Genomic DNA, 26,266 nt, shown 5'->3' with positions numbered 1-26,266 from the left:
TTTGCAGGTACAAATGTGCAGAGGACTATGCCCATTTGGTTTGAACATTCCTGCCCCAGCCTTTGCCATCAAAGCTTTACCTCTGCTGATCCGTGCGCTGACTCCTTTCACGTGCCAGTGCTACAGCAGTGTTCTTGCTGCGTTGAAAATACATGTGTACGAGGATCATTTATTTGGAATTTTGGTGAAGGTGAGAGTAATGGTATTAAGATGTGGCTGCGTAATGTGGTTACTGTGAGTAGTGAGTGGCAGGAAACTTAGAGCAAATGCTGTGCTGATCAAAAAGTTGTCAACCTGGATTTGCTGGTACAATTATGGGCAATTTTTATTGCAATGAGAGTTATTTAAAATTTAAATAGAGTTGACATCATGTTCTTTTGACCTAATTCTCAGGCTTTTGTATTATTACTGAAGTGATCTGGGATATTTTAACGCAGTACACTGCAGAATGGCACTCTTAGGAAAGATTGATACAGCACTGGTGTTTGAATAGGAAATGGAGCGTGGCAAATTCTGAGATAATGCTGTGATCTTCAAATGTGAAGGGTTGTATGTGTAGCTCCTGGGTGGAAAGCCACAGCTGTAGTTTGAAACTAACCCTGCTGAAAAGTGACCCAATGAAAACCCATGATACCTCTTTGTGTTTGTTGTTGCATGAGTATATGAGGTCATGGTTTCTTTCCTTTAAGTAGTACCGCTAGTTTGCATATCACTAGATGCCCAGTTTTCATTGACTGCATTCTAACTGGCAGGAAAAAGTCATTAAGCCCTTGTGGAATATTCTAAACTTTCGCCACCAAATTTGATTTACTACATTCTTCCTTCTAGACAGCTTGCTCCCATGGCAACGCCATGTCAGATGATGCAAGTACAGACCCCAGGTTTCCCATAACTTTGTCCTTGGGATGACACCAGTGTCGTTTTTCTCATGATCTTTAAAAACAGAGCAGAAAAATAGTTTTCTTTTTTTTCTTTTTTTTTTTTTTTTTTTTGGTAAGTGGTGCCAATTGTCATTTGGAAAGCAGCCTGCCTTAGTATAAATTTCACTCATCTAGAAATATTAATAGCAATCAAAAATACATTGTTTTGGTTTGAACAATATGAAATAAAGGTTGTGGTTTTTAGAAGTGTGGCTTCTGTTGAGGCACTCACTAAGAGTTAGTCTTCACTGCCAAGCCAGCTTGTTGCTTTTAAGACAAGTACCATCCAGATGCACCAACTTGAGTGCTTGTCATTGTGCTTACAGCCCACCTTAGACGTAGAGGCGATATTCATGTGTTGCATATACTTGTAGAAGTAGTCCACCCACTCGTGGTGAGGACAGAGGCATTGGGAAGAGGTGTAGAGCGTTTTAGGTTACTGTGTCTGTGGGTATACAGTCCTACTGTTTATCCTCGGATCAGTTCATCCACATACCCCAGCCTCCTCGAGACTGTCCAACCTGGGCTATGGTCGTCTCACAACAGGCCGTCAAGGTTTCCTTTCAGCCTGGGCTGGCAGTCCTTGCTCTTCCAAGGCAGGCCAGCCAAGCTGATAATATTTCTCTGCCGTGCCCTAATTACCCCTGAGTAATACTCGGTTGTCTGTTTCTTTTTTTACGCACTTCAAGGCAGCTGTAACGACACTGTGTTCCTGACTTTGTCTGCTGTGTTTTGCTTTGCTGCGGTATTTTACCAGCAATGCCGTAAGAAGTGTGCCTGCGCACAGGTTTGCTGAAAGCAGATATCAGCCTTCTAGTATAGCTGTGCTGGCAGATCTGTAAAATCTGTAATTTGGGGAAAATGTATCTAAAGAATCTGTTTAAAGTTTAGTGGACAGAAGATGAAACATCAAGCAGACAAGAAGAAATTAATTCAGTCTGCTGAATGGTTTTGCTTCCAAATATTTTGGTATGATCTATGTTAGCAATAAGTCCATTTGGAAATTATTTTACACACAGAATTGTTGTCACATTTCTGTTACAAACAGCAGCTCTGTGCTGGGATGCACAAATCCTGCACACGTTCATGGATCGGCCAAGTAAAACCGTGGGATCTCCCGCAGGAGATGTGTCCCAGCTCGCAGACTGGTAAAGCGCTGTGGGGATGCAGCTGCGCGTGTGGGGATTTGGATGGGGGACCCTCCCTCTGTGCTGGAATAGCTGAAGCTGTAATTTTTTAGTAAAGGCACATCCTTAATGCTTAGGCATTAAGTAATTTCTCATTAAATGTTAGACTTCTCCCAGCTAGACCTATCTTGAAGATCTGCTACTGTATTTACACACCCAAATGTTTGCTGGATTTTTCTGGTATTTTGGCTTGTTTAACCTTTTTAACAACTCGTGGCTTCTTCTGCCCAGTTATTTTCCATTAGACTTAAAAGTCTCTCTCTGCATGCAGAACACAGAGAAAACTTGACAGCTGTGTTTCATTCTCTTTTCACATCTCAATGTTTCACCAGGCAGAGGTTTAGTGAAATCTTTGTCGTGGGATCTGAAATTGTTATTGCTTCAGTCTTGTTGCTGCCAGGTTGCGTTGTAAATGCAAAGCTGGCTTGTTCGGAGTGCAGCCAGAAATGGTGCCACATTGTTGTCTGGTTGGGTTTTTTGTGTGTGTGATTATTTTGGAGTTTTTTCCCCTTGTAATTACTTAAAACAAATTTGATCAAGGTTGCAGGACTGTAATACTTTTACAGCTGTATTAAATGTCATTTTAGGAGACAAATTTCTGTAATAAGTTTGTAGAAAAGGAAGCAAACTTAAACTATTTTAAACCAACCATGCTGCAGGATGAGGATGGTGGAATGTTGCCTGCTAGTGGTTTTATTATTGTCGTCATCATTCACCTCTTTTAAATTTTAGGGCTCTCATTTCTGCAAGGAAATTGTTCAATGCTTACTTTTTTTTTTTCTTTCTTTCTTTTCTTTTTTTTTTTCCCCCACCAATTTGCTTTTGCTCCTGAGGCTAGATGAAGATATTTTATTCAGGCATTAAATTAATTACTTTTATGCAGAAGACAGTTGATCGAAGCGTGGTTATATTTCTTTTAATTTTACTTCTTTATCATCTGAGCAAGCACTGCAGTTGCATGCTGTCTGATTTATCAGTGCTTTGTAGAAAATCAGTAACTAGTCTTTAAGCTAAGGGGTTTGGGCAGTTTGAACTAAGTAGTGAGCCTGTGAGAAATGGATTTGCCTGCACTTGGTGTTGCAGAGCTTGGCAGTGGTTTGGTTCTGGCTTTGCCAATACAGAAATCTTTGCTACTGTTCTCAGCATCCAAGAGTTTTCCTATTTCTGCGTGGTTCTCTCCTGTCTTGGGTGAGGTGGGCTATTTTATGGAGATTTCTTCTGGTTTATAATTTCTGGTAGCCAAGAAGGTTATTTAAATTTCAAAAGCCCCATACTGCACTGTACTCCCCTATTTACCATCTGTAACAGAGGTATATATGGTATCTCTCTGTCAGCCTGGGTTTACTGGGATTCAGTGGTTAGAATGGAGTAACTGTGATACAACAGAGAACTTGGCATCATTTGAATGCCATGTTGTTGTGTTGGCACCATAGATAAATGATTCCCCCTTTTTATTTTGCTGTTAATGATCAACTTCAGCTGCTGCGCTGTGCGTGTTGGAGCTGCACGTCAGGATGCTCAGAGACATCCTCAGCTTTGTGTGCACCATCATCTGTACGTGCCGTAGATGGGAACTGAACATCTAATTACTTTATAAGATTTGTGAACAGAGATTTAGAGCCTGCTTAGCCTTTGCCTGGAAGTACTTTCTGTGTGATTCCAACCCTGCTTTTGCTCTCCTCCTCAGGTCCTTTCACAGATGTTGTCACTACAAACCTGAAGCTTGGCAACCCTACAGACAGAAATGTGTGCTTCAAAGTTAAGACCACAGCACCACGTAGATACTGTGTAAGGCCTAACAGTGGAATTATTGATGCAGGAACATCAATTAATGTTTCTGGTAAGTCATTCAAGCAGTTTTTTGGTGATTGAAAACAGCTTCTTCTAACCAATTAGTTCTTGGAACGCTTTGCAATCTGAAAGTATTTTGTTGAATGTTTGTAAAAGCGAGAGGTGATTCAATGGAGAAGCAGCCATTTCATATATGTTTACTTCCCTATTCCTGGTCTAGCAGTAATAGATTTGTTTGTACATCTTGTTTGTGGGGAGAGAAATACATCAATTATTTATATAGTTCAATAACAGTCTTAGCCAGCCTATCCCAGTCAGCCCTGCCCTCCCCGTGGGATTATTTTTGTACAGTTAGTTTTTTGCCAGCTTCACTTCCTGAACCAGCTCACCACAGGGTCAAACAAGTGCTTGGACGGGCACGTCGAGGTAAGAATAAATGGGGTGGACTGCAGCCACACCGGTTTAGGTTGATGTAGGCTGTTGCCAAACTGCCTAATATAACCAGTAATGAAAACATTTACTTTGAAACCATGCGTGGTTTATGTTCCTTGAAGATGCAATATGCTTTGGTGTTAAGAGATGTCAAGTGATTTAATCTTTACTGTTCCATAGGAAAACTTAGTGGTTTTCTCTAATTGAGTCAGTAGCTCTTGACTTGCCTAAGGTTGGTAATGGAAAAGCAAAGAAGTGGCTTATTTTGTAAGTAAAAAGAGTTGAGCATTTCCCATGAACAGAATGTCTATATGTTATTAACTTGCTGGTGGTACATGCTTGAAAGCAATATATTTCTCGATGACTTCTCTGATCTGTCTTCTTAATAAAGAATTCTATCAAAGCATGTAGTAGTGGCATACTGCAAGAATAAAGTCTGACTTTTTAGTTAAGAAAATTATTTGTATAAACATGCAGATATGTTTTACTAGTTTTAATAAATGTTAATATTGGCATTTTCAGAAAAATTACTTACTGATAGGTTGTATGGTTTGCCATTAGTCTCTTACCAAACTTTTCTAGCCTGGAATAAAAAAGTTTTGGGAGCTAAAATTACTACTTTTTACTTGAAAGAAAAAAAAAAATCAAAACTTCAGTTTTTTTACTTAATAAAATGTAAAATACTTAAACACCTCTCCCCTCGGAGAGCTTGCTTCAACAAAATAAAAATTGATCCTGAAAATACTTTGCACTGTAACATTAAGAGACTCTAATCCTGTAAGCCTTCTTGTGCATGCCTGCGTTTGCACTCTCATTGATCTGTTGTCTTTGGGATTTCTGTTGTGTCAAATTGAGCGTGCTTGTGATGACAGAATTGTGCCTCGCGTGTGGTTCATCGCTGGGAAATGTCACGGTGAGGGGACAACCGGTGCAGTGCGGGGCAGGCAAAGTGCTTCTGCCTCAGATGAAGGCCAGCACAGATCCGCTGAGCTCTGAGACGACTAATATGTAAATTTAAAAGCTCTCTAAAAAGAAATTGAGATTTTTTAAACTTGGGACAATTCCCATGTAAAGCTGTCGATCATCTATCCTAGCTGCAGGCAAGCGTATGCTATTAAGTGCATACAAATCAATGGAGTGATAAATGAAAATTAGCATGGTTTCTAGCTACAAATTATCTTCATACCAAAAAGATGTGGATTCTTTTCATCTTTCAGATGAACTTCCAAAATTAAACCTCCTTTGCTGGCACATACCATGCTTTTTAAAATGTCCTCTGGATCTCAACATTGAGTGTTTTCCTAAACTTCTGCTTACAATGACCCTTTGCTCTACCTCGAGCAGAATATAGTGTATGCCAGTGTTGTATGAACCATTTTATGTTATGCTACCAGCATGCCTGCACCTTACTTGCCTTTCCAGCCCCGCTCTTCGCAGCAGCATACCAGATAGAATATGGATTTAGTCCAAGACTTGACTTAAAGTATCAAATTATGAGAGATTGCTGTGCTAACCCTAAGCTGTGCTTTGCTCTTGCTTATGTAGCTTTGAAAAATTTCCCTTTTCTGATAACTTTATAGTGATTTATGATTCAGTTAGTTTTGCACATGGTTATGGTATATCTAATCACAAACTCACATTTGTGTTCTACATATTTTCGTGCTGATAGTAACTTAATCATAAATAATGATCCTAAATTGGTGGTCCTTACGTTAACATTATACTTTCAAATGCATGTAGTACACATTCATTGTTCTTTAGGTAATACGTAATGTAAACTTATAAGTCGATGTGTTACAGAATTCTGGGATTATAAAAGTTAATTCTTTATTTCCTAAAACCTTCTAAGCTGAAGCTGTCTTTATCATGTGCTGTGGTTGAATTCCAGTGTATTTATTGAACTCTGGTAGCTTCATTAAACCATGCATGGGACCTAATTTTGGACTTGAAGGTGGCAGTGTCTTTGGTTCTGATTGGCAGAAGTGATCTTTTGGATCAGGGGAATCAAAGCAGGAACTTTCATTAACTTAGAGAACAGAATTGTTTTCCAGTTCACAGAAAGGGGGGGATGTGTTTCACCTTTGCTTTGGAGTAATGTTGCTTAAGAGCAGAGGGATGATTTTGGAGTTAATGAAGTGAAAAATAAATAGAATTTGTTTCATTGTCTCTGAATCGGTTAGTTTTCAGACATGTAATTCAAATCTTGCACCAGGCATAAAAATAGGACTTGAATTTCTCCAAACCTAGGGAAAATACTACTGATGAGAAATTAATAGAATGTAGCTAATTCAGTAATAACTTCCGGACACTTAAACTAATTGGGCCGTATTTACTATATGCAATCTGTCCTCTTGAGAATTGCTGACTGGCTTTAACACAGCTGCTCGGTAGCACTGCACTGATACTGCACCTCGCCTCCAAAAAATCTGTGCCTAAATATAGTGGCATGAAGCTCTGGAACAATTTATAAGTTTCTCAGAATTTTACTGACTAAAGCCAAGTTTGGGGCAGCCTTATCTTGGGCTGTAGTAACCGGACGCCTTTCTTAAACCCCTGTGGAATTTTCTGTACTATTCTGGTATGAGTGTATGAGAAGGTGTTCTGCCCTAAGACACAGGCAGCAATCAGAGCATTATTCCACTTTATTTCATACCAGTATGATGGCTCATTTAAAACATAAAATGCTAGAAAAGTAAAGCTTGCTTTATTCTAGTGGATCATCAAATACCGGCTTCTCATGTCGTATCACAGCTTTTCTTAAATATCTGCATTGAAGGCCCTGGTAGTGTGTGCTGCTTGCTGCGATGTCAGGTTTGCAGCCTGTGTTCTCACCTGTTATATAATGACATGTAATTTTAACAGCCGAGTTTATGTAACTGTCGGGAAGCGTATGTGTGCGCTGTCATCTCATTTCATTGCATTTGGTCTGAAATACTTTGTAAAGAAGGTTATTTGCACACATTCCATTTTCGTTAAACGTGTCTTTTTTCAACAAAGATACCTCATTTTGTGGCTTCCAACAGGTTGAAAATCTAAATGAAAGGCATGAAAGGATTACAAAGGAAAAGTGAAAAAATAAAAGCAGATGTTGAGGAGTCTGCAGACAGGTGTATAACGGGGGGAGCAAGTACAGATGGTACCGTCTGTGCAGCGTCCTGCTGAAGGGAGCAGTCTGAAGATGCTTCCTAAAAATGGGGAGAAGCTCACATTATCCTTGGGTTCCTGTTCAATATGCTTGGGGCGGTTTTTAGTCTTCTGTAAACTTGTCTGACTTTGAAAAGGCAGCTTGCATTGCCTTCAGGATGGTGTTTCTGCAGCTGCTCTTCTCTTCAGTTGCAGCAGATCTGCCTCTTTCGCTAAGACACCCGTCGTGTCCTGTCCGCTAAACCACTGAACCTGGACATCCCAGGAGTATGTAGCGACTGCCAAGTTTTGGGTTTACCCGCTTGCTTTAGAAGAATCTATCTTGATCTTCACAAATTCAACATTTTTTAGTATTACTGAAATATCTCCAGAAAGAACGGTGCAAACATGGAGCGAATGTGAAGTGGTGCAGTGGCCTCTGCCTGTTTCTGTAGATGTGAGTGTCCTTTGCTCACTTCTAGCAGAGCTCATCAAATGGCACAACGATCTTGAGGCTTGCCGGTTGGGGTATTTTATGTAGAGGTGATGGAAATGTGGTAGATTGGATCTGTCCTGACCATGAAGAATTTCATGCAGTGTCATTTGGGAAAATCATCAATAAAGCTAGAAAAGAAAAATAGATTCACAGGCTATTGAATGGGCTGCTTAAAGAGTAAACAGTGATGTGGTGGATGGAGATGTAATAGCAGGAAGTTACTAGTGACGTTTCTTGAGAACGATTCTTGGTACTAATCTTGTTTAATGCTTTTATAACCAATTCTGGCACAAAAAGAATACATGAAAAACCCTGATAATGATGTAAAGTTGGGACCCTGAAGATATGCGGCAGAACTGTGTGTCCTTGAAGGCTACAGTAAGCCAAACAGAGGATGAGTTTCATCAGAAAAACTGCAAAATCACATACCTGGAGAATAAAATACTCCCGCTATAGTCACAAGCTTATTCAATGAAGGGGCTGGATAGGGAGACCAGGGTGCTGACATAATGTGACTGTGAAAAAGTCAAATGTGGTATGTGCAAACAGGCAGGGTAATGGAGGAGACAGGAGAGTGCAAGTGCTGTTGTCCCAAGCACTAGTGAAATTTCCTGGATGTAGATTTAGAGTAGCTTGTGTAGAGGAGTTCAAGCCAGAACAGGTGCAGGGAATGAATGGAGAGCATGGCCGGGGGGCAGCCACCCCGTCTGGCTGATGGAGTGGACCAGAGGCCAAGAGGTACTGTGATTGATGGCTTGGAGTGCACCAGAAGTACATGACTCTTCCCCTTCTTTGATATTTAAGCATAAGGGCGGTATTGGTCTAGGACCAAGTAAACAGGCCATTAATAAATGTAGATGGAAACTAGAGGAAGGTCACTGACTATCCGAGCAGGGAGACTTTTCTGTTCCTTCTGCCCTTGGAAGGGAGTGTGAGATCCTGGCTGGCATTAGGGGGAGAGTTTCGCCTCCTTCCATGTTCCTTGCTTCAAATTTCCTGTGTTCCTTGGGAAAGCAGGTTTACTCTAGTGAAAACCACAAGAGTAATGATTGTGATGTGGTTGTTGGCTTTGCCAGTAAACTGGTTTAGGAAAGAGTATATTAGGTCACTGCCTCTCCTTTGCTATCTACAGAGGACCTTGTAGGGGATGTAGCAGGAATTTGTGAGAAAACTAGTGTCCATTTCTTTGGAAAGACTTCAGAACAGGGCATACGTGAGGACAGTCCTTCGTGTTTGAATTTTGAGAGAGACAAGTGGGCTGACAGATACAACATGTGTTACTGCTCATTCCATTGATCTCTCCATGACTTCGCAGTTTTTGCCCGTGGTAGAATAAATACTTCTGGTGCTGCAGCTGTAGGGTGATCGGTTTAGGATGTGGGTGGAATACGTACGTATCTCTGGCCAATGGATGCTCATGCTAGTGAATTTGAAGATTATGTTAACCCTTTTATTTCTTAGAACTCTGGGTTCTGATGAAAGCTGGTCAGAAACATTTGACCAGGTGAGATGTCTGACTTGATAAGGCATTTTCTAGAAACATACGCTTTTCACATAGTACTTGCATAAGGTATGGAATTTCTGGTCAAAACAAAGGAGCCACATTCCCATCACAGTAGCAAATTCTCCAGCAGTTAGGGCAGTTACATGGAACTGGTCTTTCACAGAAACCCCCAGCAGTGTGTGACTAAACGTTGAAATGGTTTGGTTTCCCCTTGAACAAAGTACGTATTTTTTAGCTTTCCATCTGGCTTACAAGACATTTGCTGAATAATTTGTGTCAATGTGGCTTTCATGTATTGATCTAAAAATACAAGTGCTAACGGCGTGTGTACTGTCAGGCCCTCTCTGGCTGTTTGCTCTTATGATGCACTGAAGGGAATTCAGAGCAGCCAGCGTGTGGTGGTCGAGGATGACTCCAGCACTGTCACTTGGGAAATAACCATCTTCAAATGAGCTTATAGCAAAGCAAACTGAAAAAAAAAATGCAGAGAAGTTCCATAAACTGGCTAGTTTTGACTACCCAGTTGGATCTTACACGTTATGTAGACTTGAAGTGAGTGAGGTGTCTGCTACAGGGGAGAAAAAATTATGCTGCTGCTTTTCAGTGATGTATCATGTAATGCTGAAATACATTCGTTTTTGCAGAGCAGTCACTTCTGTTTGGAAAAATAGTTTTTAAAGTAGCTTGTTAATTCACAAATATTTATTTTTGGACTAGTATTTGATTACTGCAAGGTGAATTAAAAATGTGTAATAATTTTTAAAGCGCCTCATTGCAGAGAATTTGCCGTCTTCCTTTTCTTCTGGCTTTACAAGGTGCGTGGTTGTTGATAGCCACACTTTGTATGCATAATAAAGGTGGCATGGCCATAATATATTCTTCGCATTGAAGGAGGCAAATTGGTTTGACTTGACTTCATTTGCAATAAATGCGATCTTTGGATATTGCTTTTATACAGCAAACCCCTGCAATTAGTCTATGTGAATTTGGGCACATAATGTTAATAGCACCAGTACTTGAAAGTAATCTTAATTCTTGAACGACTTCTCTTCATAGTGTTTGAATCGAGGGGCTGAAGTAGACGCATGGGTCGTAAAATGTGAATTTTCAAACCGTACACCATTTGTTATGTTAGTAGGAATTGCAGTATATGCAAGCTTCATTTTAAATTTGGGGGGTGGTGGCTTTTTGCAATATCTAATAACATGTTTCTGTAAACTGCTTTGCTCATGTGTTTGTTAATGTCACAGTAGCTGAATATCCAGGTGTCATTCGCAAAATGTAGGGCTTCTAAGTGACCACTGTGATTAAAGGATGTTCTCTCTAAATGAAATACATAACTCTCCCTCTTTAACAGGTTAGCTCTTCACCAAAAAAGAAAAGACATGGAAATTCCTAATATTAAATACATTTTTTAAAAGAATACCCTGAACAAACTTGTTCCTTTTTCTCTTCCACCTGAACACGGTCATTTTCTGCATAAGTAAATTTTGGAATGTTTGCAATTTTTTTGAATTAAGAGAAATATGTTTCTTGTATTCTTTTCAGAGGCAAAGTTTATATAGCATTTAACTGTAAACCTCCAGCTATAAATTGGTAACAAACTTTCAGCAACTTAGTTTTGGAAGAGAAATACCTGTACTTGGTAAAACAAATACCATGTGACTCTTAATCTTTGTAGAGGAAATTTCCATCCTGAGACTCGAACCTCGAGGTTTAAACTGTTGGACTTTGTAGCTTTCCTCAGGAGCTCCCAGCAGTAGTGTGCACAGCTGATCAAAATGCCAGCTCGTTACTTCTGCCCCAAGGATGGAAGAAGAAAAGAAGATGCTTTCTCTGAGAATTTTTCCCTCTGTCCCAGAAGATATGTAAATTATCCTATTTACTATAAATTACTGCTATTATCTTGCCATAGTTGTATACAGAATAGCATTTCCAAAATCCTCAGACAAAAATCTAGACAGACTACCTTCTAAGATTCTTTTTAAAGTGAGGTTCCTCATCTCAGCTGCTGCTTTGGAAATAACAGACATACAACTTGAAACCGTTTTAATGTTTGTGTTTCTCAAATCTGGTAGCAATCTCATCAGTTCATGACTGCACATCAGAGCAATGTTAACATAATGTGTTTTGGGGTTTTTCTTGCAGTGATGCTACAGCCTTTTGACTATGACCCTAATGAGAAAAGTAAACACAAGTTTATGGTTCAGTCTATGTTTGCTCCAGCTGATACTTCAGATATGGAAGCAGTAGTAAGTATTGAAATTAATTTAAATGGATTTCTTTCTGATCGTATAATTTTATAAGACCTTTTACTGTGTCGCTTAAAGGCTGTTGTCAAACCACACTGGAATGTTCCTTGAAAGCTTTGCCACGTTTCCATCTCTGTACATGGCAAGGTATTTTCTTTTTATTTCGAGCCCCAAGAATCTTGTACTGAAAGACAAAGTGTGGGAGACTGAGTTGGTGTCTGTGGTTGCTTCTTTAGGATGCTGCTGACAGTAATGGGATGCCAAGCCATGAAACAAATGTTAAGTAGTTGTAATATTTTTCAATATATCATTTTTTAAAGGCCTAGTTGAATTATATCTTCTAAGAATATACAGAATATATTCTAAGTCGGTGGCATCTTTCATATTTTATGCCTCTGTACTCTGTCTTGAGCCTTCCCTTTAGTAGCTCCTTTTCCCGGCAGGAACCAGGAGGATGATTTACAAGTATTGTATTTTTCTTTATCCTTACCTATATCTGTTGTGACCTAGGTAAATGAAAGGCCCTCATACAGCTTGTGCTGTGGATTACACATCAGAGTAACAGAAGGCATGTAGGTGCTTAAGCAAAGGACAAAAGATGTAGAAATAAGATGTCAGGCTATATTAAGACAACTTGGAAAGGAACAAACCAGTATGTCAACTGGTTGCTTTCCTATAAGAGCAAGATTTGCTATTGCAAGAAGACACAAGGAAGCTTCTCTGATCTAGTTTTTGTTAGCTTGAGAGAATGCTCAGTAGCTATTAAGGACACAATAAAAAAGAAAAAAGACCATTATTCTAAAACGTAGGGCCTGTCTGTGTTTGTATATATGTGTATTACTTAAAGCAACAATAACAAAAACCCCCACAAACAAACAACCACCCCAAAAAACCTCAGAGTACATATCATGGCTTTTTTACAGTAGTCTTTACAATATGCATCTTCTTCGGAATAGCTTTATAAAGCTGTGGCACTGCAGAGTTAAGAATTTCCCTTCTGAAAGAGAATTATGAAACTGTATTTGTTTAATGGCCTCAAAATAAGATCCAATGGGAGAAACAGCAATAGTAATAAAATGTCTGCATCACTAGAAAGATAAGCCAGTCTGCCTTTTTTCTAACTCTTTAATTTTTATGAGTTACTTTATACCATGAAAAATGTTATTCTGCTAGCAGATAATGCCTTTTAAGACCTAGACGGCCCTTTCAATTTTCCAGAGCTCTCCAGACCAATACAATTACTTTTCCTATAACACTCGATCGATTCTCAGGGTTTTTTTTTACCACTCTCCAAATCTCATCCTGTTCTGGATAAACAGGTGAGACAAATGACCGGAGTACTATAAAGCTTTCAGCACTTCACAGGCAGCCAAAAAGCTCGAAATAGAATTCTGACTTCAGCTGCAGCAGAGCTGAGGTGCAGGTCAGCTGTTTGGGATGAGTCAAATACCTCTTGGGCTTGGGGTTGGCCATCATTTGACATCTACTCGAGATCTGCTGAGTGATGCCGTGCGACCAGCAGCCTGGTCAAAGTGAAGAGAAGCATGTGGGAACTCCAGGACATAAATATGGACGATCCTCACTGTGGATCACTGCTATGAATCAGGCTTTTCAGTTCAGGGTTACAGCTGTTATCGAGCAAAGATTTGTAACTGTTAATCCCTCTTAAAAATATTGGAAGGAAGCTTTTTTCTAGTAGACTCCCTAGTTGGAAGGAAGGACAAGAGGGGAAGCCATCCTGTGTGCAGCACGGCCTGTTACTGTCCAGGCATTGATGCTGAAAAATAAGAAGGTAGAAAACCAGGAGGGGGAAGAGCAGTCCTGGAATTCATACCAGTCAGGAAGAAAATCCTCATGTGAAATTTGAAAAGCTTTAATAGGAACTCTGCTGAACAAAGACTTCAGAACCAGTGTTACTGATTTGGGGTTTTGTTATCTTTCCCTTCCTTCCTTTGAACGCACCCCCTTTATTTTTTTTTTTCCTTTTTTATCAGGACCATAGCTCCCCCTGTCTATGCTAATTACTCTTACACAATTTCCCATTCTCACAGAAATTACCTGTGCTTCAGACCATGTAGAATTATTTTCTTTATCGTACCTGGTCTTTCCTTACCGTACCACTCAGTTACATATTTGGTTTTCATATTTCACCACATTTGTGGTTAAAGGCAACATGGTAAACACCTATAGAGTTTTTCCTGAGTAAGGTGATGTGATTTGTTTACATAATACACTAGCTTTTCCATCTGCCTTATTATAATAATGTTTAATATTAAATTAATATTATTCCAGTGGAAAGAAGCAAAACCAGAAGAACTCATGGATTCGAAACTTAGGTGTGTGTTTGAGCTACCAGCGGAAAATGATAAGCCTGTGAGTATTTTCAGATGCATATTGAGTGTTTTAACTTAATACCACAGTAAATCATGTAAAATGGCATGTTTATACAAACAGTTATATAAGCAAAAGACAGAACCTCCTGTTTCACTGCCTGGATGGCATCACCCTTTGAGAACACGATATAAACTATTTAAAATTTTAGTGGTGCTTAATGTAACCAGCAGCTAATTTGAACAGTGTAAATGCAACACAAGCACAAAGATATCTTTGAGTTAATCTGTTTTCATTGAGTGAAAGATCACAGAATGAAGAATATTTTTTTAAAAATATCAAAATATGCTGATTGATGTTCATAGAGCTCAGTGTTTATGCTGAAGCAGTTAGGACCATCAGCAGTATAAATTTGCCTGTTCAACACACCCCTTTGTTTCCTGGATACAGCACTGGAAGGAAATTGGTAGAAAGCTAGTGAGGAAGACACAAATGCAGTAGGGGTTATATTGCAGTTAGAAGCTATACTATTGTAGGATCCTTTTTTGTTGGGGTAATGAATGCATTAATTTCTAACAGAAGTATTTGGTGTCAGATGTAGAACTGATAATGGATAGAATAAACTGAAATACATTTCCTAGTGTGCGGGTGCTGAAGCCACATGGGTTTTACCTTGCACTGGGCAGCTTGTAACTATGATTGTGTCTTGTTATAATGTCACTATTGTAGTCTCACTGTGTCTGTTCTATCTGCTCCAAACAGTGAACATTTGCTCTAAAAGTAGGTGCTTTTGCTTTAGGCCAAAGTACTTTCTGTGTTTCCATTTTAGAGGTGTGAAGAGAGGAAGGAAAAAATATGAATTAAATTAAATTTAAGAGCTGTTCTTTTCAGTTGTGATTGTTTTCTATAATCCCTAAAATTTATTAGGGGAAAACAAAGCACAAGCAGTAACCAGATCCTGTTACTTTTTTTCATATAAATAGAATCTTCATGTTGAGTCTTTGGTGGCAGTTTGGGTGGGGAGAGAGTGGCCTGTTTTTTTACAAGAGCCAGACCCTGGCTGTTCTGACATGCAGAACACGGAGAGCATCGGAAGGCAGGGGAGGGAGGAGGGTTTGAAGGTCTGCAACTTGTTTCCCAACAAGAGCGTGGTATGGCGTTAATAACTAACCAAAAATCACTGTCCTTTTTATAACAGCATGACATAGAAATAAATAAAATTGTATCCACAACTGCAACAAAGACAGATTCCTCTGTAATGTCTAAATCAATAAGTTCCTCTTTGGATGACACTGAAGTTAAGAAAGTAATGGAAGACTATAAGAGGCTTCAAGTTGAAGTTCAGAGGTTACGGGAGGAGAATAAACAGTTTAAGGTAAAGATACGCCTTTTTTCAGATTTAGCCCTTTCCTGAAAAAGCAGCTTCCGACTTAAAGGTTTGGTTACCTGACATTGGCATGTTGTTTTAATATTTTCTGTAAGTTAAAAGATCATTTAGATTTCTCTCTATAAACTGAGAAAAAAGTGTTGAAATCAATGCTTCCTTTGAAAGGAACGTACAAAGTCAGGCAGTCAGAGAAACTGATGGGATAGCAACCTGAAGTAATGAATTCTCTCTTTTTTTTCTTTCCCCACTTAGTTTTCTCAGTCTGAATTAAACATTCACTGTTGGATTTGGCCCTGTTCTCTCAAACTGATGGGAGCTGGAGGGCAGTGTTGTGCAAAAGTGTTTTAGTAATTGCACCTATAATATGCAGTTGAAATGACCAGAGTAAGAGAGATTAATAGGAAATAAGCTTCCTGTCATATGCAGCACATCACTGTGAAATCAAGTAATTGAGAAGCCTTTATCACCATGCTGAAAAACTATTTTTACGGTAGTTTCATTTGTCTAGTTTCATAGATAACCGAACTAATGAAAATTTTGAATTTGTGGCTACTGGAGCCCAATGAAAGGAACTCTGTTCCGTCAGCTCTGGTGCTGCTTGACTGGCCGATGCATGAAGAAATTCTTGAAACATTCGTAAACCACTTCTGTTTTGCACATAGAAATAAGCTGAGACACAACCTGAACTTCTTCTTGTGTTCTTGTTTTGCCAGCGTCTCACAATACTGTAACTGCTATATGATTTTATTTTTTGCAAATCAGTCTTGAGTGAACACTCTACAGGAGATATCTAGAATTGAGCTGATGCCGTACAGTAATGTCTTAAAACGGCGAGCTGTTTTTTGTGGAGTGTTAGAAACATCTGTAAAACATCAGAAAACAATGCTAAATTACTGCCAGCCACCAGATGCTGTCAGCGTCAGACTAGAGTCACTGTCAAAAGGAAGTTAAAATATTTAAAATATGTTGTTTCTAGCAGTAAAATTGCGATATAGGTAAACAATATTTTATGGTTTACAAAAGTCAGTTGTCCCCATCCAGACTTAGAGCAGTAGTGAGGTATCAAATAGTCTGTGAGTTTTAATAAACAAATAAAGAAATGAAAAGGTTTTCGTCCAGAACTTCAGGTGCCCCTTTAAATTCAAGAGTGAAAAACACCGACTTTTGAATTTCACTTATCTGACGATTTTTAAGGCTGCAGTAACTCCTGTTGCAAATTCATTTCTTGAGTATTTTTTAATGCATAGACTGGAGGCTTTTGCTTCAGTATCTTATACTTTTGCACTATAATATTGCATCACATGAAAAGGTCTTAACACTATTGCTTCAGCTTTGTACAAATTAAGTCACAAAAGGCACATTTTACAAATTCGTGAAGTGCCCCGTGTGTGGAATGGAGTGTGCTAACACACAGTTCAGATGGAGATGTGGGTAACACAGGCTCCACCTGAAGTGATAATATCTGGTGTTATAATGTTTTATCAGTTGTCTTATATCTTTAAATCAAGAGAGCTGTCAAACTCATAACAAGAAAATATCCTAATTACTGCTGTTAGTTTCATGTCAAAATGTCAGCGTTAATGTGATGGAGGAAATAGATTTCCCTTCAAATGCTGGTAAAATCTGATTGCAACATCTGACTAGAGGAATGATGAGTATAATTGCCTTAAAGGTGCATGTTTTTCCACAACCTACCTTAGTTAAATTGGAAAACATTTTCCCCAACAGCACTATATTTGCCTACAGAGCTAAAAAAGCATCTCCATGCCATTCCTTCCATCAGTGTTCTTGAATTTCTGGAGCTGCCTCCAGCCTTGGGATGAGTGTTGGTGCAGGTTTCCTTGTTGCTTCCCCTGTTACCTTCGTCAGCAGGAGAAAACTCCCAGGAGCTTGTGGGGTTTGTTCTGTTGTCAAGTAGATACAGAATTCTTCTCCTACCTCACTACCCTTCTCGGGATTATCTAGGAAACAGAACTCTAAATTAGCTCTCGCCTGTTTTATTTGCCCACCTGAAATAAATATAAGGGGGAATACTTAAAGCTTTTTTTTTTTCAGTAGAGGTAATCCATATATCTTCCTTTAGGAAGAAGACGGACTGCGGATGAGGAAGCCGCCCCAGACAAACAACCCAATATCGGCTTCTGCAGCTGCTGTCAAGGACGAAGGGCTCAGCTCCAGACTACTTGCTTTGGTGGTTTTGTTCTTTGTCTTTGGTGTAATTATAGGAAAAATAGCCTTGTAGAGGCAGCATGCTGGAAATTGTAAATTGGTTTGATGGTTCTGCCATATCATTGGATTAAATTTATTCATAACGATGTTTAAAAAAAAAATTAATGTATGACATCTCACAGGTCTTGCCTTTAAATTACCCCTGCACAAATACTATGTAACATAATCTAGAAAGTTTAAAGTGTACAATGAGTAAATGAATGAAAGAGAATATGCTTCAGTGATGAAAGGGGGGGAGAAAATCATGATTTAACACTACAATGGGATATTGTATATGTCATTTTAAACATTCTTAGACCCTGGTACATGTTGCTGGATTACCTCTTTTTAAAAAGAAAAAAAAGGAAAAAAAAAGAAAAGGGGAAAAAAAAGTAGAAAAAACTATTCCTCCAGTGCTGGAGCTGGCCCTATTGGATGTTTGGAGCTGGGTTAGGCAGGAGGTGTTGATAACTTCTGTAAAATATGTTAATCCACCGTTCTGCTCATAAATTTAACAGTTTCTATCAGTGTCTTCAACTCTGTGCAAGTTACCAATTCCTTGGCACTTAAATGGATAGTGAGAAGCTGAAAAGAATTGTATGTGGCAATGCTGAATGTGCTGGGCATCACGAAGAGGCGAAGGTTGACTGGTGTGACGCTCGTGTGGAATAAAGGACGATGCCTTGTTCTCATAAAGGGACCAAGCTACATTGCTGTTGGTTCATTTAGTTGAATTAAAATGTTGTTCAGAGATGTTTAATGCATATTTAACTTATTTAATGTATTTCATCTCATGTTTCCTTATTGTCACAAAATTGACTTAAATACTCTGGGGTCTGAAAGGGCACCTGTTTAAAGCCAGTGACTAGAACTGAAAATTTGCTGCTGTAGTGATGCGAGATTCCTCTGCCTCCTGGTGTTTTGGGCACTACACAATTGTTGGGAGTTTTGATCATCTGAGCATTGGAGAAACAGTGGTCAGGAAACTGTTTTTGTATGTAAATAAGTCTATCTAGGGGAAAAAAATATTAGTAGTAAACTAGTCCTATGACGTAAAAGACCAATCCTGTTTGACTATGTAGCATCTTAAAAAAAAAAAAAAAAAAAAAAGAAAAAAACAAGAAAAGAAAAATTAAATAAAGCCCCCAAATTAATGTTTCCTTTGTTACTTTTGTCATCTTCTCACAGTTTTAGAGTGGGGGGAAGGAAATGGTATTCTCTGTCAACTTAGTTTGTGTGTGGCGTAAGGAAACTTGCAGCCTTGCTTCAGGATGGTTTTTCTTTTTTCCAGCCTGAATTTAAAATCAATCCAAACAACCCCATCACGAGTGCGACACACGTGAGCGTTGTGCACAGTAGCCGTGCTGGCAGGTGCGGTACGAGGTCATGGCCCCTTTCTCAGCTGAGTTGGCTTCAGTAGCAGGGATGCTTGGAAGCATGTTGAAAGTAAGATTAAGGTAATTTGGTTTGTAAGCATAATTTTATAACAAAATACATCAACTCAATGTGTTTTAACATGTTGAACTCCAGCAGAGTTTACTTTTCAGCAGGTAAATTCCCACGTATTCTTGGATGATAGGCCCACACCCCATCAGTGACAAAAGTTCATGTAATGCCTTTCAGGATTAAGATACGTCTTTTCAACGTGACTTCTTTCATTCCTTTATTATTTGTGCAATTTCTTGAGAAAGTTGTTCGGGCTGCAGCCTCTCTGCTGCATTCATTGACCTTTATATTTGTTCCACTTGTGTCTCAAGGGTTTCCTGCTTTGCAAGTGCAAGTAAGTGAAATTTTATATGAGATTTAATAAGGAAATAGGAGGAAAAAATCTCAACTGGTGTGTTCAGCTTATGAGCACAAGTCTGGAAGGACTTCTAGAAGATTTAACAGAAATCTGAGGTGTATCTTCAGCATTTTAAAAGGCTGGTGCCTTGTCTGCTCGGGCTGAAGTGACAAAGCTGTGACAGTGCCGGCAAAGGGCAGAGAAGACGGGAGATGAGCCGGGGAGAGCAGAGCAGTGAGTTCAGTGTGACAAAGTGGGCAGAACTGATCAAGAAAAAGAGACTTTCTGGGCAGTAGAAGCTGATGAAAACTTTAACACGAAATGTTTTTAAATAACCTTTTTCAGAAAGACAAGGCCGTGATGTTGCAAAATCAGTTTTCCTGGCTTTGAAGAAAATATTTGAGAGAACCTTTACTGAAGGGAGACTGAGCTATGCAGTATTTTTTAAGAGGCTGTGAAAATCTTGATCTCACTAAAAATATGTTCTCGGAAGAGCTGAATTCTGAATTTGCTTAAAAAACCAACTTTTTTTGAGAGCCCTTTGTTCTGCTGAAAAACAGCCTCAAAGTTTGTTTAAAAAAAATCCCTGTCTTTGCAGGGTAAAGGGAGAGGATCAGAGCTTTAAAGTGGTCTCTTGTGAGTAAATCTGTAATAATGTTCCAGGCAAATTTTACAGACACTGTCCTTCCAGCGCTCAGTAGTCCCATCATAGTGACCTGTGACAACTCCAAACTTCGCATCAATTGTGAGTGAAGTTGTTCTGTTGTTTGCAGTCCAGGATCAGAAGGAGGTCCTGGAAAACACTCTCCTGCTTTGCTGGATGCCTTAGAAACGCGTGGTCGAGGAGACCAACAAAGGGGGCGTTAGTTAGTTAAGGATCTCTTGGGGCTGACCCACACCATCAGTCCTGAACAAGACTGTTAAATTTTAACTGCTTGTATTTTGGAACTTAAGAAAATCCTGAGGTCTTTCCTAACTGTTTCTGGGTAAGGCTTTGTTTTTGCTGAGCTTAAAATAAAATGACTGATCAGTGGAATCCTTATTCACCTACCTGTTTGACCAGACCCTTCTTTGATATGCCATAGAAAGAAATCTAAGGATGTTTTTTCTTCCAAGGTTCCTAAAAGGCTGGTCTGTAGATATATTGAAAAAAATACACTGGGTGGATGTTCTTAAGCCACCTGGACCTTTTGTAAGTTGTTCTTTACATTAAGACAGCAGGGCAAATGTTTTCTTGAAGTATTCATAGAAAGTTAATGATTCCGGAGGGCATTGTGTATCTTCAGAAGTTGTGCACGAAACATAGTGTTTCTAAGTAAGATTGTTGTCTGGTGCCTTCACACAACACCAGGGATTAGAAAACTGTAATGGATACATGATAGCAGAAATCAAATTATTACTTAATCTAATTATTGTCCTTACTGTCATTTTAAGATACCCACTTGCATATACATTTATTGTTGGGTTTTGTAAGAGCCGGTAGAGACTGCTTAGGGAGTCTTCATTGTGTGGAGTTTCACCTCCTGTCTGCACTCTTTGGGCAAATTTGGTATAAATATATTTCTAAAATGTCTTGAAGCCTAATGCTGGGAAATGAGTGGAAAATGGTTTCTACTATTTTTGTGTAATTATCCACATCTTAAAGGGAATACTCCATGCATGAATTATCGCAACTGTTGCTCTGCGTTGCAGGTGTCAGCTGTGACAGTGACAATCGCAGCCGCGAGCTGGGCAGCCAGCGAGATCATACTGTGTGTGCCATGCTCACAAGGGCTGATGTACCAGCACGTAATTTCCTAAAAATACAGGATTGTAAGAGCTTGATGGGGATATTCCGTGTTACTTTTTTGTCCTGAAATGCTGTTAGTGGGATGAAGTTGGAACCTCACTTTGCAAATCACTAGAGTTTCTTCTCACCAGTAAACTATAAAGGGTTTCTATTTGCTGCACATACAAACTTGCAATTCATATTATGATCTTGACTTGGCAGTCAGCGTATTTACATAGCGGTGCACACACAAAATTAGATTGTTAATGTCTTCAGATCTTGACGTTGCAGTTGCCTAATGAAAGAAAACTGTTACCCCTTTTCTTTAGAAAATGTGTATGACACGTTCGTCTCTTAATTGAAACACTTCCTTAATGGTAGTGACTTAACTGCAGTTTTCTGAGTTTTTGAAACTATACTTCTCGTGCTCTGCATGATGTCCTGAAGTGTCATCTCCCGAGTTCTGTTCTCTATATAAAGTCACTTGAGAAAAAAACCACACAAGCAAAAATCCTGCTTGAAATTCAAGCACGGGTAAAAGGAGCACCCTGAGCGCCGTGGCACGGCCGCAATCGTGTTTCACAGCAGCACCAGCGCAGCTTGGGCTCGGAGAGCCCCTTTTTATGCTTTGAAATGGGGTTGGCATCCAGTGCTCGCATCCTGCAGGGAGCAAACTGAGAAGGGCCAGCTGGCGAGCAAATTCCAGTGTACGTGTTCGAGGCATTTCTTTTTTAGAGTCGGAAACACTAATATCAAAAGAAAAAAGTAATCTGTACGGGAGTGAGACTGGTTCAATACTCTCTTGTAATCAGATACGTGTCTACAGATTTAATTTAGTAATTAGAAAATATTTGTAAACTAATGTTTAGGCATTTTAGAAAGAAAAGCAACTTCCCAGCAAGGCTGCTCGTCCAGTGAAACCCAGCAGTTCCATAGATACACTGCATTGAAAGGTGACAATGGGATGGAACACTGGTATAAGTCATCTGTCACAGTTAGATAAATAGTGGGATTTATTGTTCAAGCAGGGCAATGCTGATCCTTTGACCACATCCAATTAAGATTTTTTTGTATTATGCTCTGTCTAATGGGTGTCAGTGCAAAAGTGACAATACTCATTGTGCTGTTACTAATGTGTGTTTTGATGAGCTTCAGAGGACAAAGCAATTGTGTGGCCACCACTCAAATCTGCTTAACTATAAAAATTGTTTTATTAATGGCTTGACTTTTTTTTTCCACTGGATAAATGTAGATTGTTTTTTAAAATAACACAAGACCCAGCCAGAAATCTCTTACATGTAATATTCTAATAAGCATGCACTTGTGCCCTTCCAAAATGACGATATATCTGTCATTTGCTCCGCTGTTTCCTGTGGCTTCATTTCCTTTCACAGAACTGCTTTCACATTTGTACTTCTAAGAGTAAATTGAAAACTTTACTAAACTTGCATATAGATCTTTTTGCCTCCCAGTCCAGGCCTAAGTTTGTCCTGAACTTTCTGCGTTCATGAAAACTCCAAAAAGGAACCAAATCCGAGTACAGAAACGAGGCTGCTGTTCCTTGAAGCAAATTTGAACTTTGGATCTTTCCTCCTATGATCTGTCACTAGAAAATGGCCTTTTCCAGATGGCAAAACAAAAGAAGTTAAGAAAACAAATGAATTAAGAAGAATTAATTGAAGCCGCATATTACCAGTTGACATTATACATCTGGCATTTCTGTTTATGTTTCTGCATCAGTACATTTCATTTCTATTCAATAAGTTCCTAATTTTGTGATTTTTTTTTCAAGATTTCAAAGTGCCTATGAAGAACCGAAGAACAGCCTGTAGTAAAATATTGTTCCCAGTTTAGCTGTACTTCATTTTTTTAATCAAATCTTTTTCTTCAGTGGATAAACTCACAAGATTAGAAAAGCCTCTTGAACTCCCTCATGTTTGAGTTGGCAAAATTCCCACACACAATTATCCACACGCAACTGCTTTTAAAAGACCTTTATTAAGGCTGCGCAAAGTCAAGCACTGGGGAGTTAGGAGATGGCAAAAGGGAGCTCGCGCCGTTAGTTCGGGCGCTTTTTGTGAGTGTGTTCAGCATCTGATGGGTACTGGGGCAGAAGGTGAGGTTCAGCTGCCCGGGAGCCTGAAACTGCCCGGCTTTGTGTGCCTGACCATGCATAATCTTAGGAATCGTATCCTGAAGTTATTACGTGTAACCCACGCGCGTGTCGGGGTCGAATCCTCGCGGTCTGTGCGGACACGCGGCCGCTGAGCGGCTGAGCTGAAGCCGCGGGTTTGGTTTTCACGTTTCACCATCAGGCCACACACAAGTGTGATTGGAGCCAGAACTTTTCCTTCAGTTCTGAGCCCGAAACAGCGCTTCTGTGAAGCCTGTGGACCCTCCAGCCCAGTTTATTTCCCGATCTATTCTGCCTGAGTTAAATCTCACTCTGTTCCCTCCCTCAGCCCTTCGGTTCAATCCAAGTTGTCCTTCCTTGGCTGCTCCTTGGCCAAGAAACCAACGTTCAGCCAGCATCTTTAAGTGGCTTTTCTGCTCTGCTGCCTGTTTATTTTCCATCTCGGTTTCTTTCTTCCCATCTCGCAGTCTGGCTGTTCCCTGACCCCGCTGTGCGTTGGGTGCCGTGTCCAGCTCTGCTCCCAGGGAATCGCTCACGTTTCTCCTTCCCCTTTCATCAAATTTGTTACTTTTTCCTCTCCACGCTGTAGAGTTTGGAGCAGTCAGTCTTGTCAACCATCTCCGCTCCGTCTCCAGCTTTTTTCCTGCTGTTTCAATGCAGCATTTTTACAGCAAATAGCGTGTTTCTATATTCAGTGGGGACTGTTTATCAAATGAAGCACCAGCTCAATGCTGTTAATATATCCAAAAGTGGTTTAAAACTTCAGTGTGTGTTTCAGTTTAAGAATTGTTTGGGAAATCTAGAATGCAAAATACATTCTAAGGTATTTTAAACAGGGGGGCACGAATTGGAAAAATAAGTTACTGTTAATTGAGCTGCGAATTGATCAGACCCAATGTCTGGCAAACAGCTCATTTACATTTTTGTACCTGCTAGAGAAGCAGAAAATTGCAAAGGCAACTTGTCTGAGCAGCTTATGACCTTAAAAAAGCTACAAAAGACTTTCGTGCCCAGGCTCAGTGCAAGAAACTAGTAAATATATCTGGAGTGTTTGAATATTATTTTTTCTTTTTCTCTGCTTTTCGGAGTGGTTAAAAATGATTGAACTATTGAGAAGTATTATAAAAGAAGTGAATGGGGAAAAGTTTTCCAAGACACATGTGCCTGTTACCATTGACTTTAACTGGTACTAACCTGCCCGTGCATCTGTTAGCTTGGTTTTTCTTCACAGGTACAATAAAAAGGTATAGATTTATTTTACAGTTGAAAGGAATCCAGTAGTCAGGATTAATGTTTGTTGTCTGCGTCCTAGACCTGTTTTTTTAATGCAGTGTTAGACATGAAACATGAAGTTATTTGGTTCTGTCTTGTTTATGTCAGGTAAAGATGAATGAATCGCAGAACTAGAGGCTGGTGGTTACTGTGGAATCCTGGTTCCATTCGAGCGAGGCACACAGCCATGCAGATGGTCATAAACGTAACTGGTGCTTCACAAGGGCAGCGCTGAGCAAATTTCACATCAGATCCGGTGGTGAAGAAGAAATTAGATGGAAATCTGAATTAGAATTGGCAGTTTTCTAAGTGAAAGCCATTAAATGGCCAAAAACCCAACAATTTTGCAATCAAGAAGGGCGACAACTTTGGCTAACCGCCCATCCTGTTTCAGTGATGAAATGAAGGGAAAAATTAGATGTAAAATAATATAAAACAAATAGGAAAAGGGGAAGCAGACAGCAATCAACTCAAAATGAGAGTTATGAAGTGTAGAAAATTAATAAGAAAAGCAATAGCCAAAGGAAAAGAGAAATGTGCGGGTTGGAGTGCTTGGAGAGGGCGAGAAAGAGCTGAAGTTCCAAGGGAATCTCTGTGGTCAGACAAGGACCGTTAGTAGATGCAGTTGGTAAAACTGCTCGTGATGACATGGGGAGCTGGAGAAGCGAGGTCATTCTTCAGCAGTGCTTGATAGTAAAAATTAACATTCTCAAATTCAGTAGGTCTAGAAAGCTTCCATCAGCATCTCTAAGGTGGGCGCCCGTGGCCGATGAGGACGGGCAGGCCGGGCCAGGTGAAGCGCGTAGCTGGCTGGACACCCCAGGAAAGGGATGAGAAAGGAGATGGACGTTAATGAAGGAGCACGATGTAAGTCATTTCGTGACATCATTTCATTCTACCTTCGTTTTTCTATTTTCTTTGGGATTAGAGTGAACTGAGTATTACCCGGGCCCTGCAAAGCTCCGTGTTTTCTGACAATCACACCTTGTAGAAGGTTGTTTGAAAAGAACCACAGTGAAACGGAGATGCTCATAGATGGTTCTGCTGAGACGTGAAACGATTCAGTGATTACGCATCACTAGTGAAAATAGATACAAAATCACCACCAATGAAATGTCAACGTGACAAAAATATCCATACTTGGGACCAGAGTGAATGAGAGCTCCACGTGTCCCAGTGCAGTCCCAGGGTGAAAGGCTAATGAATGTGTTCTTGGTTTTAATTACCTTTAGCAGTAAGTGATATACTTCTGTAAGTCTCAGCTGTGAAAGTTGGGAATTTTGGATGCAATTTGGATATTTACATTTTAAAAGAGAAGCTGAGTAATTAGAATGGATGCAAAAAAAGATTCAGAAATTACTGGTGGAGTGTGAAAATGCCTTAGAGAGGGTGAGAGAGAAAACTCTGTTGGCTGAGTTTATCTCCCAAAATTGAGAATGTCTTGATTACCGTGCACAAGGACCTTCACGGGGAGAAAATCCTGAACACTGCAGCTCTCTGATCTTAAAAAGAGCAACACAGGAATCACTGACTGGCAATCAAAGCCAGGCAAACCCAAATTGGAGAAAGGCACAAATTCTTAAGAGAGAATAACTGTGTAATTTAGGAATGTTTCTCCAAAAACTGTGAACAGAACAATAAAAGTTATGATATTTACGCAAATAGCTTTTTCATGGCT

The 26,266-nt window shown here is 39.6% G+C and overlaps 1 protein-coding gene across 1 annotated transcript in view; it reads left to right on the top strand.

The window, feature by feature from the left end:
• Window positions 1-26,240, top strand: part of VAPB (VAMP associated protein B and C) — a 38,170-nt gene extending 11,930 nt beyond the window's left edge. Inside the window, exons 2-6 of the mRNA XM_065645374.1 lie at window positions 3,795-3,947; window positions 11,602-11,705; window positions 13,998-14,078; window positions 15,235-15,411; window positions 17,507-26,240. Of these exons, the coding sequence (XP_065501446.1) occupies window positions 3,795-3,947; window positions 11,602-11,705; window positions 13,998-14,078; window positions 15,235-15,411; window positions 17,507-17,665 (674 nt within the window). The 3' untranslated portion in view covers window positions 17,666-26,240. The remainder of the gene's footprint in view (window positions 1-3,794; window positions 3,948-11,601; window positions 11,706-13,997; window positions 14,079-15,234; window positions 15,412-17,506) is intronic.
• The last annotated feature ends 26 nt before the right edge of the window (window positions 26,241-26,266 follow it).

This window comes from Caloenas nicobarica, chromosome 15 (assembly GCF_036013445.1).
Source record: "Caloenas nicobarica isolate bCalNic1 chromosome 15, bCalNic1.hap1, whole genome shotgun sequence".
Taxonomy (NCBI): domain Eukaryota; kingdom Metazoa; phylum Chordata; class Aves; order Columbiformes; family Columbidae; genus Caloenas; species Caloenas nicobarica.
The sequence above is the reverse complement of the archived record's forward strand: the minus strand, read 5'-3'. Positions and strand labels throughout refer to the sequence as shown.